This window comes from Podarcis raffonei, chromosome 9, assembly GCF_027172205.1.
Source record: "Podarcis raffonei isolate rPodRaf1 chromosome 9, rPodRaf1.pri, whole genome shotgun sequence".
Classification (NCBI taxonomy): Eukaryota; Metazoa; Chordata; class Lepidosauria; order Squamata; family Lacertidae; genus Podarcis; species Podarcis raffonei.
The window spans coordinates 62,001,907-62,016,076 of record NC_070610.1 but is presented as its reverse complement, the minus strand read 5'-3'; the positions used below and the strand labels follow the sequence as shown (position 1 = coordinate 62,016,076).

General features: G+C 41.9%; 1 protein-coding gene across 4 annotated transcripts in view; it reads left to right on the top strand.

Moving 5' to 3' along the window:
* The window catches only part of BMPR1B (bone morphogenetic protein receptor type 1B), a 214,307-nt gene extending 211,261 nt beyond the window's left edge, over positions 1–3,046 (top strand). For all 4 annotated transcript variants that reach the window (XM_053404034.1, XM_053404037.1, XM_053404035.1 and 1 more), the window contains one exon: positions 2,526–3,046. In XM_053404034.1, coding sequence (XP_053260009.1) covers positions 2,526–2,651 — 126 coding nt within the window. In that variant the 3' untranslated portion in view covers positions 2,652–3,046. The remainder of the gene's footprint in view (positions 1–2,525) is intronic.
* The last annotated feature ends 11,124 nt before the right edge of the window (positions 3,047–14,170 follow it).

Sequence of the window (14,170 nt, the reverse complement as noted above, 5' to 3'; positions counted from 1 at the left end):
AGAGGGTGTTGGGGTAGAGCAGCTCAGCTCAAGTCCAAGCCATGGCTGCAAAGAAACAATGTTCCCTTGCATGCATGTCTGTTTTAAACTGCACCTGCAAAGGAAGAAAGGAAAAGATGGTTTCCTTTGAAGTTGAGTCACCTGATGTCATGGTAGCACCAGATGATTGACAGGTGGGCCGCCTCACCTCCCTCTTGAAGTAGCCCCCAGGAGGATGCGGGAGCTCAGGAATTGACCTGCCACACAGGTCCTACTCCTGGCCCCTGTGTTGATGGGAATTGTTGTCCAGCAGCATTTGGAGAACTACAGGTTTCTCACCTCTGATATGATTAATTAATTAATATGCTACTTAATTGCCAAGGTAGCGTCTAAGCAGTTTACAAGTATAAAACCAATTTCAAAACATTTAAACACACATAATTGCCACTAAAGGGACACGGGTGGTGCTGTGGTCTAAACCACTGAGCCTCTTGGGCTTGCCAATCAGAAGGTCGGCAGTTCGAATCCCTGCGGCGGGGTGAGCTCCCATTGCTCAGTCCCTGCTCCTGCCAACCTAGCAGTTTGAAAGCACAAAGTGCAAGTAGATAAATATGTACCACTCCGGTGGGAAGGTAAACAGTGTTTCCGTGCGCTGCTCTGGTTCGTCAGAAGCGGCTTAGTCATGCTGGCCACATGACCCGGAAGCTGTACGCTGGCTCCCTCGGTCAATAAAGCGAGATGAGCGCCGCAACCCCAGAGTCGTACGCGACGACCTAACTGTCAGGGGTCCCTTTACCTTTACCTAATTGCCACTAAAACAATTTCATTAAAATAGACACCTGTGGTTTAAAATGTGCAATGAAACAAGCCAATTAAAATGGGGTTCAGGTCCTGAGATAAGGGGGCATGCTTGTCTAAAAGCAGGTGGTTCTTCCAAGTGCCCATGGAATACTAGTACATTACATTGTATACAAGGCAGTGTGCATAATCTTACGAATATATTATATACATGTATATACGCTGCTTTGTAGGCCCCACCAATAGGGTACTAGTGTCTGTAAAAAGGAAAAACAAATTGGGAGGGGAGTTGAAAGCCTGTGTGTTAGTCTTCTGTCTCTCAATTCCACTTTTTGTCAATTAATATAGGAAATTGCTTTTCAAAGCTGTAGTGGTATTTTCCTTTAGGGGAGGGAGGAAGTTGCCTGAACACTTTCCACAGAGAATTTATAATGAAGCAAAATTGTGTTTTGGAATCAGTAGACCAGTAATTGATGTACCGCAGACAAATCTGCCGACAGTTATGGTGATGCTATGCAGAGGTCATTAATCTTGTTAAGTGGTACAGTGTAATGCTATTATTGTAGGAGGCAGCTGTGATTTGGGAATAGCAGTCTTCACTTAAGTATTCTGCAATTAGATTTAAAAATACTTAAATGGCAAGAGTTGTAAACAATCTTGAGTGCGTTGGGGAGGGTCGCAGAGGGGGGATGTAAAAAAAAAAACCCCAAAACACCACACACACACACACACACACAACCAGGAGAAAGAAGGATCTAGCAAAGCAGATTGAGAAAATTTGGTATATAGCCCACCACAGAATAAAAAGAGTTTTGAGGGCGCCACTGACTTCCTACAGTAACTTACGATCCTTCAGAGTTCTAACCCATTCTTTGACTTAAAGTAGCATAACAGTGAAGCTATGCATCCCATGCTGCAGTAGGAGCTGCTGTACATGACTCTCTTCCATTCATTAGCAGGGTGCAAAGATGAAAAACCTGAAGGAAGGTGGGGTGTGTGTATGTGTGTGTGTGTGTGTGTGTGTGTGTGTGTGTGTATATATGTCCCCTAATCCAATTAGCTGTGAGGGTATGTGACTGTTTTGCTTGTTTGATTTTATTTTTAATTGTATTGTTCTACTGCTTTGATGGTTGTTGGCCTGGGCTTCCTATCTATCTATCTATCTATCTATCTATCTATCTATCCATCCATCCATCCATCCATCCATCCATACACAAACACACACGTATCTGCAGTCTAGCACACATTGCCTTGATCTTCTGTTCCTTATTCAGCAATGCTAGTGACAAGGATCATACAGCATCAAGACTAATTGTGCAGGTACAGGCTGTGTACACACCATACGTTTAAAGCACATAGAAAACTCCGCAATAATGCTGGGAACTGTAGTTTGTCGTGGGTGCTGGGAATTGTAGTTCTGTGAGGGTTAATCTGCAGTTCACAGGAACCACTGTGGAGGAAACCATATGCTTGGTAAACGTGGTTTAAATGTAGGGTATTTACGCAGCCACAGTACCATCCGTCTAGTTGTGAACCATGTCTTGGGGCAGTGTGGATTGCATATTGTCCTGCTGTACATGAGGCCTATAACGGTTGAAGGTACACAGGGGCAGAATTCCATGCTCAGTATGAGTTCTCAATTAGGTTCATTTTGTTTCTTTCCAGAGTAGTGTTTGGCTTCCAGCCAAGATTAAACCTTTGTGTGAGTGTGTGATGCATTCATCTATATGTTTTCTTTCTTCCTCTAGTGCCTAAGACAAATGGGCAAACTCATGACAGAATGCTGGGCTCACAACCCTGCTTCTCGGCTCACAGCTCTGCGAGTGAAGAAAACTCTTGCCAAAATGTCAGAGTCACAGGACATTAAGCTCTGATTCGGCTGAAGAAAGGCACCTCTTTGCTAAATCTCAGAAAAATGGACTTTCCTTCATGTTTCAAAGAGACAGGAAGAGGAATTACAAGACTTCGCTAATATAAACCTTGAATGCAGTCTTTCGGCAAATAATCTTCCACTCTGGCGCAGAGGCCATTCCAGGAGAAAGAAAGCAACGCGGCTCCATCAAGTTTGGCTCCTCGGCTGCCAGATGCGAAGACCTTTGGCCTCTTTTGGAAGCGGTGGAAGAAACAGTTATCGATAACTGCTTCAAGATTATGCATGCTGCTTTCTGTGAAAGCCCCTAATGTTATTAATATTAATATTATTATTATATTTGGACTGTTTAATTTTCATAAAAATGAACCTTTGCAAATACAAAGTACAAGAAAAGAATTATATTGTTACTCTAAAGCGGGGTGGGGGTGGAGGAAAGTCAAGCAAAATTGCATCTGGTGTCTAAAACAAATTGGTTATGATTTCCTGCTGATGAAAGACTGTTGCACTCCCAAGGCAACACACTATGTTGTGAAAGAAAAATATAATAGAAATATAAGTGATCGCCTATACAAATTTGATTTTGGGCAACTCATATAAGATGTAGGCCAAAGGAAGCCAATGTGGTGTTTTGATTATTTTTTTGGACTACAACTCCCATCATCCTACTCTGGCTGAGGCTGTTGGGAGTTGTAGTCCAACAACATCTGGAGGGTACCATATTGGCTGTCCCTGATGTAAGCTGTTCCTGATAGATAGACCGCATTCTCAATGGGAATCGGTAGATATGCTACCAAGCAGTTTCTTGTGCACAGTAGACCTAATGATCCATCAGTATCACTTGTATAAGCCCTTCACATTTCAGGTTTATTAAAGCAACACTGTTAAAGGCATCTAAGGAACATTAGATGTGAAAGGTGGAAGACAATGAAAAAAACCCTAATCAAACAAGCTCAAGTAATACCAAGCACCCTTTACTTTCTATTATTTGGGAAATTTTTTCCTGGCATTTTACACACAAAACAATAATTCTGAAATTGGTGTAAATTAAAGTTTGGTAGAATATGGTGTTATACGCACTAACCTTTCCTTTACCGGCAAAGTCCCTGATCGATGAAACGGCTGACCAAGTTGCATTGCATACTGTTCGCCATAAGAGAATTAAGAAAATGAAGAGTATTGACAAAAGGACGCGCTCTGTTCGGCGTGCACCTGGAAATAGTAACTTGCCACTAACGGGGTAGAAGAAAACTGCAGTGTGTTTCTAAACACATGTAGGTGAGCATTGCTTTGGAAAGGAGAGGTTTTTATTATTTTCACGACTTCTCAAAAATATAATTTCCTCTTTAATTCTGAAAGGAAATTGAGAGAGTTTTTCTAAAGTGAAGGGGATTTTTATGTATTGGATTATTGGGCCACATGCTTTACGGGAGCAGAACGTTTCCTTTTTTTAATTATTGTTTTAAAAATCAGATTCTACTGGAGGAGTACTGAATTCCAAGGTTTTCTCCTCTGCAATTCTGGTCAAAGAAGCACTCACTGAGACACATATTTTGGTTTTGAGGTGAACCTATTAGGTATTTTGCACGCACAAGGAGTTGGGGACTCTTCTTCCTCCTGCAGCACCCCGTTCCCCAGAATGTGAGTCGGCACACCCTCCAAAATTTGGCAAGTTTCCATATGCATGCAGAAGGCCTTGCTTGCATAAGGGTGCTTTCAGTCCTGTCCTATCTTCAGACTCTTCCCTGAATCTCCTGAATTTGGGCTGTCTTCTGTAAAACATGCTGTTGTTGTTTTAAAGTAATACACTAAAGAAATAGAACTATAAATGGGATAAAATAATTTGTAGCACCATAGCTAGCAAAATATGCTATGTGTATTCCTCCAGTTACAAGTTTTAAAAAATACTGCAAGTTTTTCTTAAAGGCACACATAAGTATCAAGCAAAACTGCATAAAATTCTGACCATGAAGTTCTAGGTTGCTGAGCTGTTTTTCACTTTGGAAAATTAAATGTAGTTTTGAATTGTTGAGCTGTTATGTTATATTTTTCATTTGAAAGTCCCTTTAAGGTTATTTTGAAGCCTGCAGAGGGCACTGTGCAGCTTCAGATTCCCAGTGCAGTGGGAGCCGTAGGTTGTTGTAAGTTGGAAGTGCATACCCTCGCCAAAGAAAATCCACTTAAATAGGCTGGATTCCACATGCGTAACAGTCAGTGTTCCCTCTCTCTTTGCAAGGTTAGTGGAAGTAAGAATTTAAGACGCTGGGAAAAAAGTATACTGTGTGAAGTTAATTTTTTGGTGCAAAATATTGGAGCTGACTGATAGATTGATGCAGTTTCAGACTCTGAACTTCAGAGAGAAATATGGATGGATGGGGGAGATATGTATTCCCCCTGACATAAAAGTTTAAGGCTGCAGTCCAGTGGCTCCTGGGAAGGTATTTCAGAGGCCAAATGATCTCCCTTGCTGACGTCAGAGAGAATACTCTTAATAGTGGAGCAGGAGATCCAGTTTCAGATCCAAATCCAAAACCTCTGAACCCCTGGCTGACTGCTGGAATTCCAACACTGAAAGACCCAATGGGGCAAAAGCTGTTGGAGACTGGGGACCATCAAACACATTGGAAGTGGGAATCCAATGCTATCTCAGCCACTTGACACTCATTAGCTCAGGAGCTAGCTTAAATCTCTCACTGATTTCCTTTCATGCAATCAGAAAAGCGTTTTAAGTTGCAGAACCGAAGAGCAAAGGCGTGTCTCTCCTCCCTCACTCCTGCCATGCCTCTTGAGAAGCTGGTAGGGTTTTAGATAAGATAGTTCAACCACCTTTGGTTTCTACCTATTCACCCTCACTTTAAGATTGCAGCCTAGGTGGGTAATAACAGAAGAATTTCTACCTCTGATCCCTCCTGTAAGTATCGTACAGGGAGCCATCTGTAAAGATTCCTTGCTCAAGCACAGGCACAAACCCTCCACATACTTAAAAACCTGAATGGGCTTAGTGCTGCATGCAGTTAAGCGTGGGTGATTCTCATCGATTTGGGGGTAATTTATAGGCTATTCTGAAAGCAATTTGACTTCTGGAGCCATTAGTTGTTTTTACATGAACATTTCTGTTCCAAAACAGAGTCAATCATGCACAAAGCTAGTTTCTTCAGAAGTTGTCCTCTTTTTTTCTCTTGGGTGCCTCGTGTCTTGACAGCTGGCACCATAAATCACCTCTGCCTTGAGTGGTGATTAGTTAATGGAGGTTAAGAATGCATAGCACTAAGGAGTTTTCTGACATGGCCGGGACCCAGAAGTGGGGAAAGCCCATTTAAACTCTCACTGGATGAGAAATGGTAGCCCACAGGATCTCTCTTCCCATACCATCTTAAAAAATGGATGTCACGGCCCTTCCCTGTTGTGCAGTGTGAATCCCACCCCCTTATATTTGGAGTAACTTTGCTTGCACTTAGCAATTATTAAAACAGCAAGTTTCTGCAATCATTGAAAATATGAAGATGGTGCCACTTGGGCAGATAATGTAAAAGTGATTGCTCCCACTCACCCAAGGAAAGCTGGATATTTGTCTCCAGCACAATATTTGCAGCCAAATCATAGAACTCTGATAGCGGCTAAAATGTGATTAGATGGATTATGTGTGCAGTTCAGTCTGTGGTAAGCCAGTCACACAATTCACAGCCACCAGAGTTCCCAGAAAGTGATTGAGCATTTGGGTTGGGGGATGAATTTGCAGTGAGAATAGTTGAAGATTGGCAGACAACAGATCATATTGCCTCACCAGCAGCTGAACTGCAAAAAATGGGCATGTGCAGTCCCCACTGGACTGAATAATTAAAATAACTCCCCGCCTCTCTCATTTTATTAAAAAAGGACTTTAGGACTTTCTTTTCCTTTAACTTGAGGCTGACTCCACAGAGGGCACAAATAATTTTATTTCACTATGATTCAAACACCTTAGTAGTTACTTGAGTTTTTGGATTTTCCAAATACTTTAAAGATGCAAAGCCTTTTCTTCTATGGTTCCTGAAGTAAGTGGACTTTTGGATGCCAGTGTCCATAAGCCCTATATTCTTATTTTTAAATATATATATATATATAAATCTGTTGAGATGTTCAGGTTTGCATTTTAAGGAAATATTTGTGTGTGTCTGTGTGAAAATATATATATATATCACAGTTGGGAGTGAGGTCAACTCCATTATGTGGATCAAGAGTAAAATATTACAGATGATGAAGCACTAAGCGAAGTGTTTATTTATGAAAACATGTAGGCTGACAATTCATGGTGACAATGTAATATGGAAGAAGAGAGGCATTAGTACTGGAGTGAAAAGGGCATAATGACATAGTTTGTTTGCTTCAGGTTTGCTGCAAGACTTGGAAGGGCCTGTTTCCCCCTTCATCTCTTACGTTAGCTTTTCTGAAATCAGATTTTGCAATGTGGTTGTTCAAAATGACAGAACGCATCCTCAGCCAGTGTTGCAAATTGGCTTTAGCACCAATATTTTATTTTACCACATAGTTACTCACTAAGATTGCCAAACAGTTATTCTTCTGTTCCAGTAGCAATTTGAGCTATGAACCTTAAAGATGATGTCCCTGTTGGCCATTAGTCTGAGAATTCACCATTTTTTAGGTCTTCAAATATCTGACATAGTTAATAGTTAAATATAGATACCAGAATTTTTAAAGGAGAGCTTTTCAGGGAAATATAGATTAAAATGTGTAGCCTGTGAAACTACCTTAATGGCATTTATGTTGGGAAGAGAGGAGACCAAGGAGAACAATAATCTTGCAACTGTTAGTCCTTTGCTGACACAGCACAAACTTTCTTTTGAAGAATGGTTGACAATGTAATTTTTTTCTTGATACTGATTTGTGTTCTTTTTTGAGAACCAGTGCCTTATTCAATCTGTAAATACTGTAATTGTTAAAAAAAGAAAGCACCATCTAGGGAACAAGCCTGTATTGTAATTGTTCAAAATGGTACATGTCTGTCTTAACATTCCCTAAATAAAGCGTTTTAAGTTCCCTGTTTAAAAACAAAACAATTCTCTTTGAAATAGTTTGGCTTCTTTGTAATGTCCAGCATTATTGGTCAATGATAGATGTGTTGGCTGTGTCAGGTGCCGTGTTTCTTATTAAAAGTGTCTTCATTTAACTAGCAAGCAGGAAACTGCACAAATTCTCTCCCCAGTTTTTAATGAGTAACAAGCAGTATGTGTGCTTTGCCTGCGGTCCACTGAGCCTCTTCAAGAACTGGTTTGGCACAGGAGAGTCGAAAATGGCAGGTATAGAATCCTGTCGCCTTCAAGGTGTTGGACTCCAGCTACCATCTTTCCTGACCGTGGGAGTTGGAGTCAGGTTCAGGGACCAGAAGTGGTCCTCCAGGAATCCCCTGGACTGTCAACATGCCATACCTCCCTTCCCAGGTCTCACCCTATAATGGTCCTGGCTCCACACTTCAAGTGCTTTTGCCTGCCTAGAATGTTCCCTTGAACTGGATGGAGTGGTGGGTGAGTAGAAAGTGAAATCTCAATGGTGGTGGTGGTTTATTAAATTTGTATACCGCTCTATACCTGTGCAAAGGGAAGAGTTGTATCCATCATGTCAGTTGCCAATGGAAAAAAAACCTAACTTGTAAGCACTTTCCCCCAATACTACCAGATTTACTTGCGGGAACTTGAATGGTAAGCTGGCCACAAAGAGTTCTCTGGTTTCAAGTGTTTCCTTCCCATAATCTTGGCCAGCCACTTGCCAAGGTCATTTATATATAGTCGGGGAAGACAGTGTGTTTTGCCCCATGTAGAGCAGTTTGGTTTTGTGTAAAATAAAGGCGAAAGCTGGGGTTAAGCTAGCATTGAGACAGGGCTATATCGCTAAAGGTTTATGCATTCCGAACCAGTTTTAAGTGGATGTTTTGCATGCGCATCTTTAATTTACTGCTGCTTCCCACAAGCCTCTTCTGATTTTTATCCTCCACTTCACATCTATATTTTATTGCATGTGCATTTCATTTCTGCCAGTCACTTTGGTGCTTTGACCACAAGTGAGCTCTGTTTTGGACTTCTGCGAGGGTGGACAAAAAAAGTGGCCAACCAGAATGTCAAAAATATTTTGGAGCCAAATCAATTTTCAAATCAGCAGCACTTTTGTGGTGGGATGTCATGCATCCCGCAGCTGCTGCCTTTTTCTTCCCAGAAGCCGGTTATCTGACCTTTTTGGCCCTTCCTGCTTGCTTTCTTCACTTCCCTTCTGTTTAGCCCAAGGGAAAGTGTTGCAATGAGTTGTGATGTAGGATTCCCCTTGCCCTCCCAAACCTCAACGGATTGAAGACGAAGCACAGGGCACCAATCTAGCATCACAACTGGCCTCTAAAGGCCCACTTTCAGCCATTCCTAAGGTTATGCCTGATCAGCAGGGTTTAATTACCTACCTCAATTTCTTCTGTGCAAGACAATGACATCGGATTTGTACTGTGTACCAATCTTATATTTGCATACTCATTTGCTTTTGCACCCTGTCCATCTGAATGCTTTATAATAATGCAACACACTTCATCATCATCCCCAGTTAATGGCATATTGGTCTGGCTGCATCCTGCTATTGATTATAATGTAAAACACCCATTGCATTGGGGGAGGAATTTCCTCCTATAGATCAATGTGAGGATGTAGTCTATAATGTGGTCCATTGTGAGTGTTGGGGGTGCCATAGGACATAAAGGGACACTAGTTTTGAACACAGGCACTTTCTTCAATGAAGCAGGGAAATACTGGGTGAGGGGGAATGGGGGCTGTGTCATTTGTGCATCTCCTTGTGAGAAATAGGGGGAAGCTGGAGCTCAGTAGTAGCACATCTGCTTTGCATGCAAAAGGTCGCAGGTTCAATCCCTCACTTTGGCAAGTAGAGCTGGCAGATATTTCTGCCTGAAATGCTGCAGAGCTGCTGTCAGCCCGTGTAGACAATATTGAGCTAGATGCTCCAATGGTCTAACTCTATAAAGGTTCCTTTCTATGTACCTAAGTGTTTTCAAAGGAGACCATCATTTGTAAACTGTACTCCTTGAGGGTTGCTCCCTCAAGTCGGCAAACCTACAAATGTGTGTGCTTTAGACACCCCCTTTCCTGTAATCCCATCCCTGACGACTGTGCTGAGCCACTATTTGCCTTTGGCTCATTAAACCATGGCCTTTTAAATTGTTACTATGCTATTATTTTGTGCTTTTTATATTGTAAATCACTCTGTGATCCTTGGAATGAAATATAATAAATAACCAAACTCCTTTCTCTGCAAGAGAACATGCACTGGTGCCTAAAAGGTAAAACCACTAGGCAAGGATAGCCATCATGCTGTCTTCCAGATGTGGACTACAACTCCCATCATCCCTGACCATTGGCAATGCTGGCAGAGGCTGGTGGGTTGAAGCTCTAAATCCTGCTTCTTCCTATTTGTGGAGATGGCTGACTACTTTGAGATTAGAAGCAGTGTACACTGCAGTGCTTAGAAGTCATACAATTGTAGAGTTGGAAGGACCCTAAGGGTCATCTAGTCCAACTCATACAATGCAAGAATAATGCCATCTCCTGTTCAAGTGCTCAATGGTGAAATTAACAATAGAGTATTGGTTTAAATCATAGATAGGCAAATTAAGGCCCGGGGGCCAGATCCAGCCCAATCGCCTTCTAAATCCAGCCTGCGAATGGGTCCGGGAATCAGCTTGTTTTTACATGAGTAGACTGTGTCCTTTTATTTAAAATGCATCTCTGGGTTATTTGTGGGGCATAGGAATTCTTTACCTCCCCCCTCCAATATAGTATGGCCCCCCACAAGGTCTGAGGGACAGTGGACCGGCCCCCTGCTGAAAATGTTTGCTGACCCCTGGTTTAAAACTCTGATAGAGAGATCCCACTATAATAGGCTAGATAGATCAATCACAGACCTGTGCAAAATGATCCACAAGTTGCCTATTGTGGTTTGTGCAGCTTTATGCTAGCAAATCAAAACATAAAGAAGTCTACTTGATCCCTGCCTCTGGCCTATGAGAGTAAATGGGATCAGTTCACATACTGGAAAGCCATTTTGTCTGCAGCATGGTTCCATTTCTCCCTTGTTTCCATTGCTTCTTCCTGCCCAGGTATTGTAGGAATTTGGCAGTGAGCCACCCGATGCACAGGGGCTGGGCCATCACTGTATCTAATGGGCCTCTTGAGTTCCAGTGTTTTACTGCATTTAAATGACGCCAAGTGAAAAATGGAAGTTTTGTAATACTGTAATGAGGAAGCCAACTGGGAAACAGCATGGCAAAACAATTACTTTTTAACTCTGATTTATACTCCTTTGATTTAAACAGAACAAAGCAAGACATTTTGAATGCATAAAAAAGCAGGTGTCTTTCAAGCTGCAGAAAGATTTCTGATACAAAAGAGTATGTGGTGTTTGGGGCTCCAGAGGGCTGATCTGACTGGAAAAAAACAAATGCCTAATTGTCTTGTGAGCTCAGAAGGTTTGGGAGGGCAGGGGGAGGAAAGGTGAAAGAAGTTGACACAACTGCTTTGATTTTCTGTAAGGGGTAGCTTCTTCATTTATGTTCTGGGTCCCAGTGGTAATCTATTCATGTGTTACCTCTATATGGTATTGTGGACTAAATGTTTTATAGAGAAAAAAAAGAACATTTAATAGCACATTTTTTGAGAAAAAGTTCCTGAGGCCTTGACTAATCATTACCATATTCAACAGCTGGCAGTGTTTGCCACAACTTGATATTTATTTATTTTTTTAAAAAAAAATAATGCTCTGAGCAAGTTTGGGAGGAAGCTGGTGAAAAGCACAACATTTGGTTTGCTTGCAGAGAGGTTATATGGGGTCTCATCAAGCCGTTTTTCTCCCACACTTTCCAGTGCATTTTTCCCCCATCACTTTTCTTGCTGCAAAAAGTCCAGGGATTTATTTATTTATTTTTGAGAAGCAGATTTGTTGCACAACAGCACCAAACCCATTTATTGTGCAACCTAAAATAGCGGATATGAAATTGAATATGTTAGCATCTGTCTTTCTTGAGAGACAATGGAGTGCACCTTTGGGGGTGAAGTCAAACCACTGCCCACCAGCAAAACAGCAAGTGTGTTATTGACCTTAGGCTGGAAACGAGGCTAAAGCAGATATTTGTGTGTGAACAACAGGTTTCTTCGCCAGTGATGGAGAGGAAAACAAGTTATGTTCCTGCAGACAAAGGTAGCAGAAGATGCTTTCTCTGGTCACTAAATGAAAAGACACATAGGATTTTTTTTCCACTTGCTTATAAATATAATTTATAACCTGTTTAAAAATTCTTTCTTACACTTTGTACATGTCAGGCTGACAGCATAAATGCAGGCATTTACAAACGGAGGGCAGAAGAAAAAACGGGGAGAAAGGGACAGAGGCACACTCTGAACTAGTAAACTACACTTCCACTGTACAGCAATACAAAGAAATGCAATGGCTAGCACTTTGCTCTGTTAGTTATTCTTTAGAAAAAGGAATTGCATAGAAGATACAGCAATAAGGGAGATCAAACCAAACACTTTCCCATAGCTGATCAGCAAAACAATCAACAAAGACCACCCCCAGCACAAACTAAGAAACGCTGCTATGGTTCAGCTCTGAGATGCAAAAAGTTGAGAAACAAAATTCTCCTTCCAAGCCTGGACTAGACAGCCGTCCTTTCCACTCTGCTTGCCCATTCCCACCCTGCTGCCAAGGTTGCATTTGCCTGTGCTTAAGGCAGGTATCAAATGCCTAAGTCTTCTTACTGCTACTGCTCAGTAATAGGTTGAAAGAGCATCGCTCAGCAAAGGAAGTCACATACATAGATGCCATAATATGAGCCTCAGGAGAATCGTATGTCTTAGTGCCGATTATGTTCGGTGCCCTCTCAGAAAGAGGGGTTAGAAGCTGATGTGTGGTTAGGGATTTATTTTTGGAAATGATGATTTGCAAAGACCAAGGAGGAGAATGAAAGTGAGCACCGTGTGCAGCTTTGCTCGGCATTATCTTGTTTACTCGGTTGCATTATTTTCCTCCCTCCCCTAATCTCCTGGGTTTATATTATAGCCAGTCTGTGGAAATAGTCATGTGTGGACCACACAAGCTCAGCTAAGCAATGCAACAATGGTTTATCCCAGAAAATGAGACACCCCACTCCCACCAGTCTCAAAAAGAATTGCCAAAGGAAGTGACATTTGGTTTCAGAAACCTGGAAAGAAAATCAAAATCATTAGATAAGGATGCCGCCTCTGTGGTTTCCTTGCCTAACAAGACTGCATCCATCATACAATTAACTTGGCCTCTAGGAAAAAGGGGGTGGAGTGGGGTGGCTGAAAATCTCTGACCTGCAACAGATGCTAAAACCACTGCACATTTCCACCGACATAGAAAATGCTAAATTCCTTTCTTCGTGAAAAAGAGTAAACTATAATACCAATGAGTTGTACACAAGTTGCTAAGCTCTTTCATGTCTTGATGGAAGATCAACCTACTGTACATTGTTCTGAAGTTATGGCCCATCCCTTAACTTATGCCTTGTGAACCCCCTCATGCACTGCAGACATGAAGAGATAGCGATTCCATTTACTCACATTAGTCCAAACCATCAGCTTACGTGAAGATTTACATTATAACCAGCCGCCTTGGGAGAATGACCCTGGAAGAGCAGTCATCAGTCAGACACACAACTGTCTTGTGCTAATGAACACCTCCTGGTTCTACTCCCCCCCCCATGCAAGCAACTACTTGCTAAGGAGGGAGTGGCATACAACCACAACGTCACCAACCAACCTTGATATTACCTTAGTATAAGAGAAAGTGTGCTCCACAACACAAGAAGCAAAAGCCTTCCCCATTTCCTCAAAGCAGTGACAGGTCTCAGGTGAGGACTCAAGCACCTCATAGCTGCTCACTCACCCTTCTGCTTTTGCAGCCTGATCACTCAAAACAAACACCAGAATGCTACAGGAACCATGCCAGCATCCATCATGTGAGTTTTTTGTGGCGAACGTCTTAAAGGCAATATGGAAATAAGTAACATAGGTAGAATTTCCCTTCAGATAAAACACCTGATCCGATAAAACACCTGATTACCTCAACAGAGGTAAAGTTTGAGGGAATAGGGGTTTGGTTTCTCATTCAGAAACTGTTAGCTGAGTTTTGGAACAAAGAGAGGAGGAGGAGGAGGAAAAAGAAACACCCTCAAAATCCTCTGAAAGTTTCTTGAACGCATGAGCCAGAATCAGCTGTGTGTGTGTGTGTGTGTCTCACATGCCTTTTATATTTAATGCTTGCTCATCAGTTATATGATTATTCCCACAACTAAGAGAACAATGCTACGCAGCATTTGATAGGGCATTTGCGTATTCAAAGCATTGTTCAGTCAGGTTGCTGTTATGCCCACAATACAGGTGGAGGAACTGAGAGCAAGGGCTTCAAGCTTCCTGTTGAGTGGCAAGATTTAAACTAGGGTCTTCCCTGGTTCGCAGC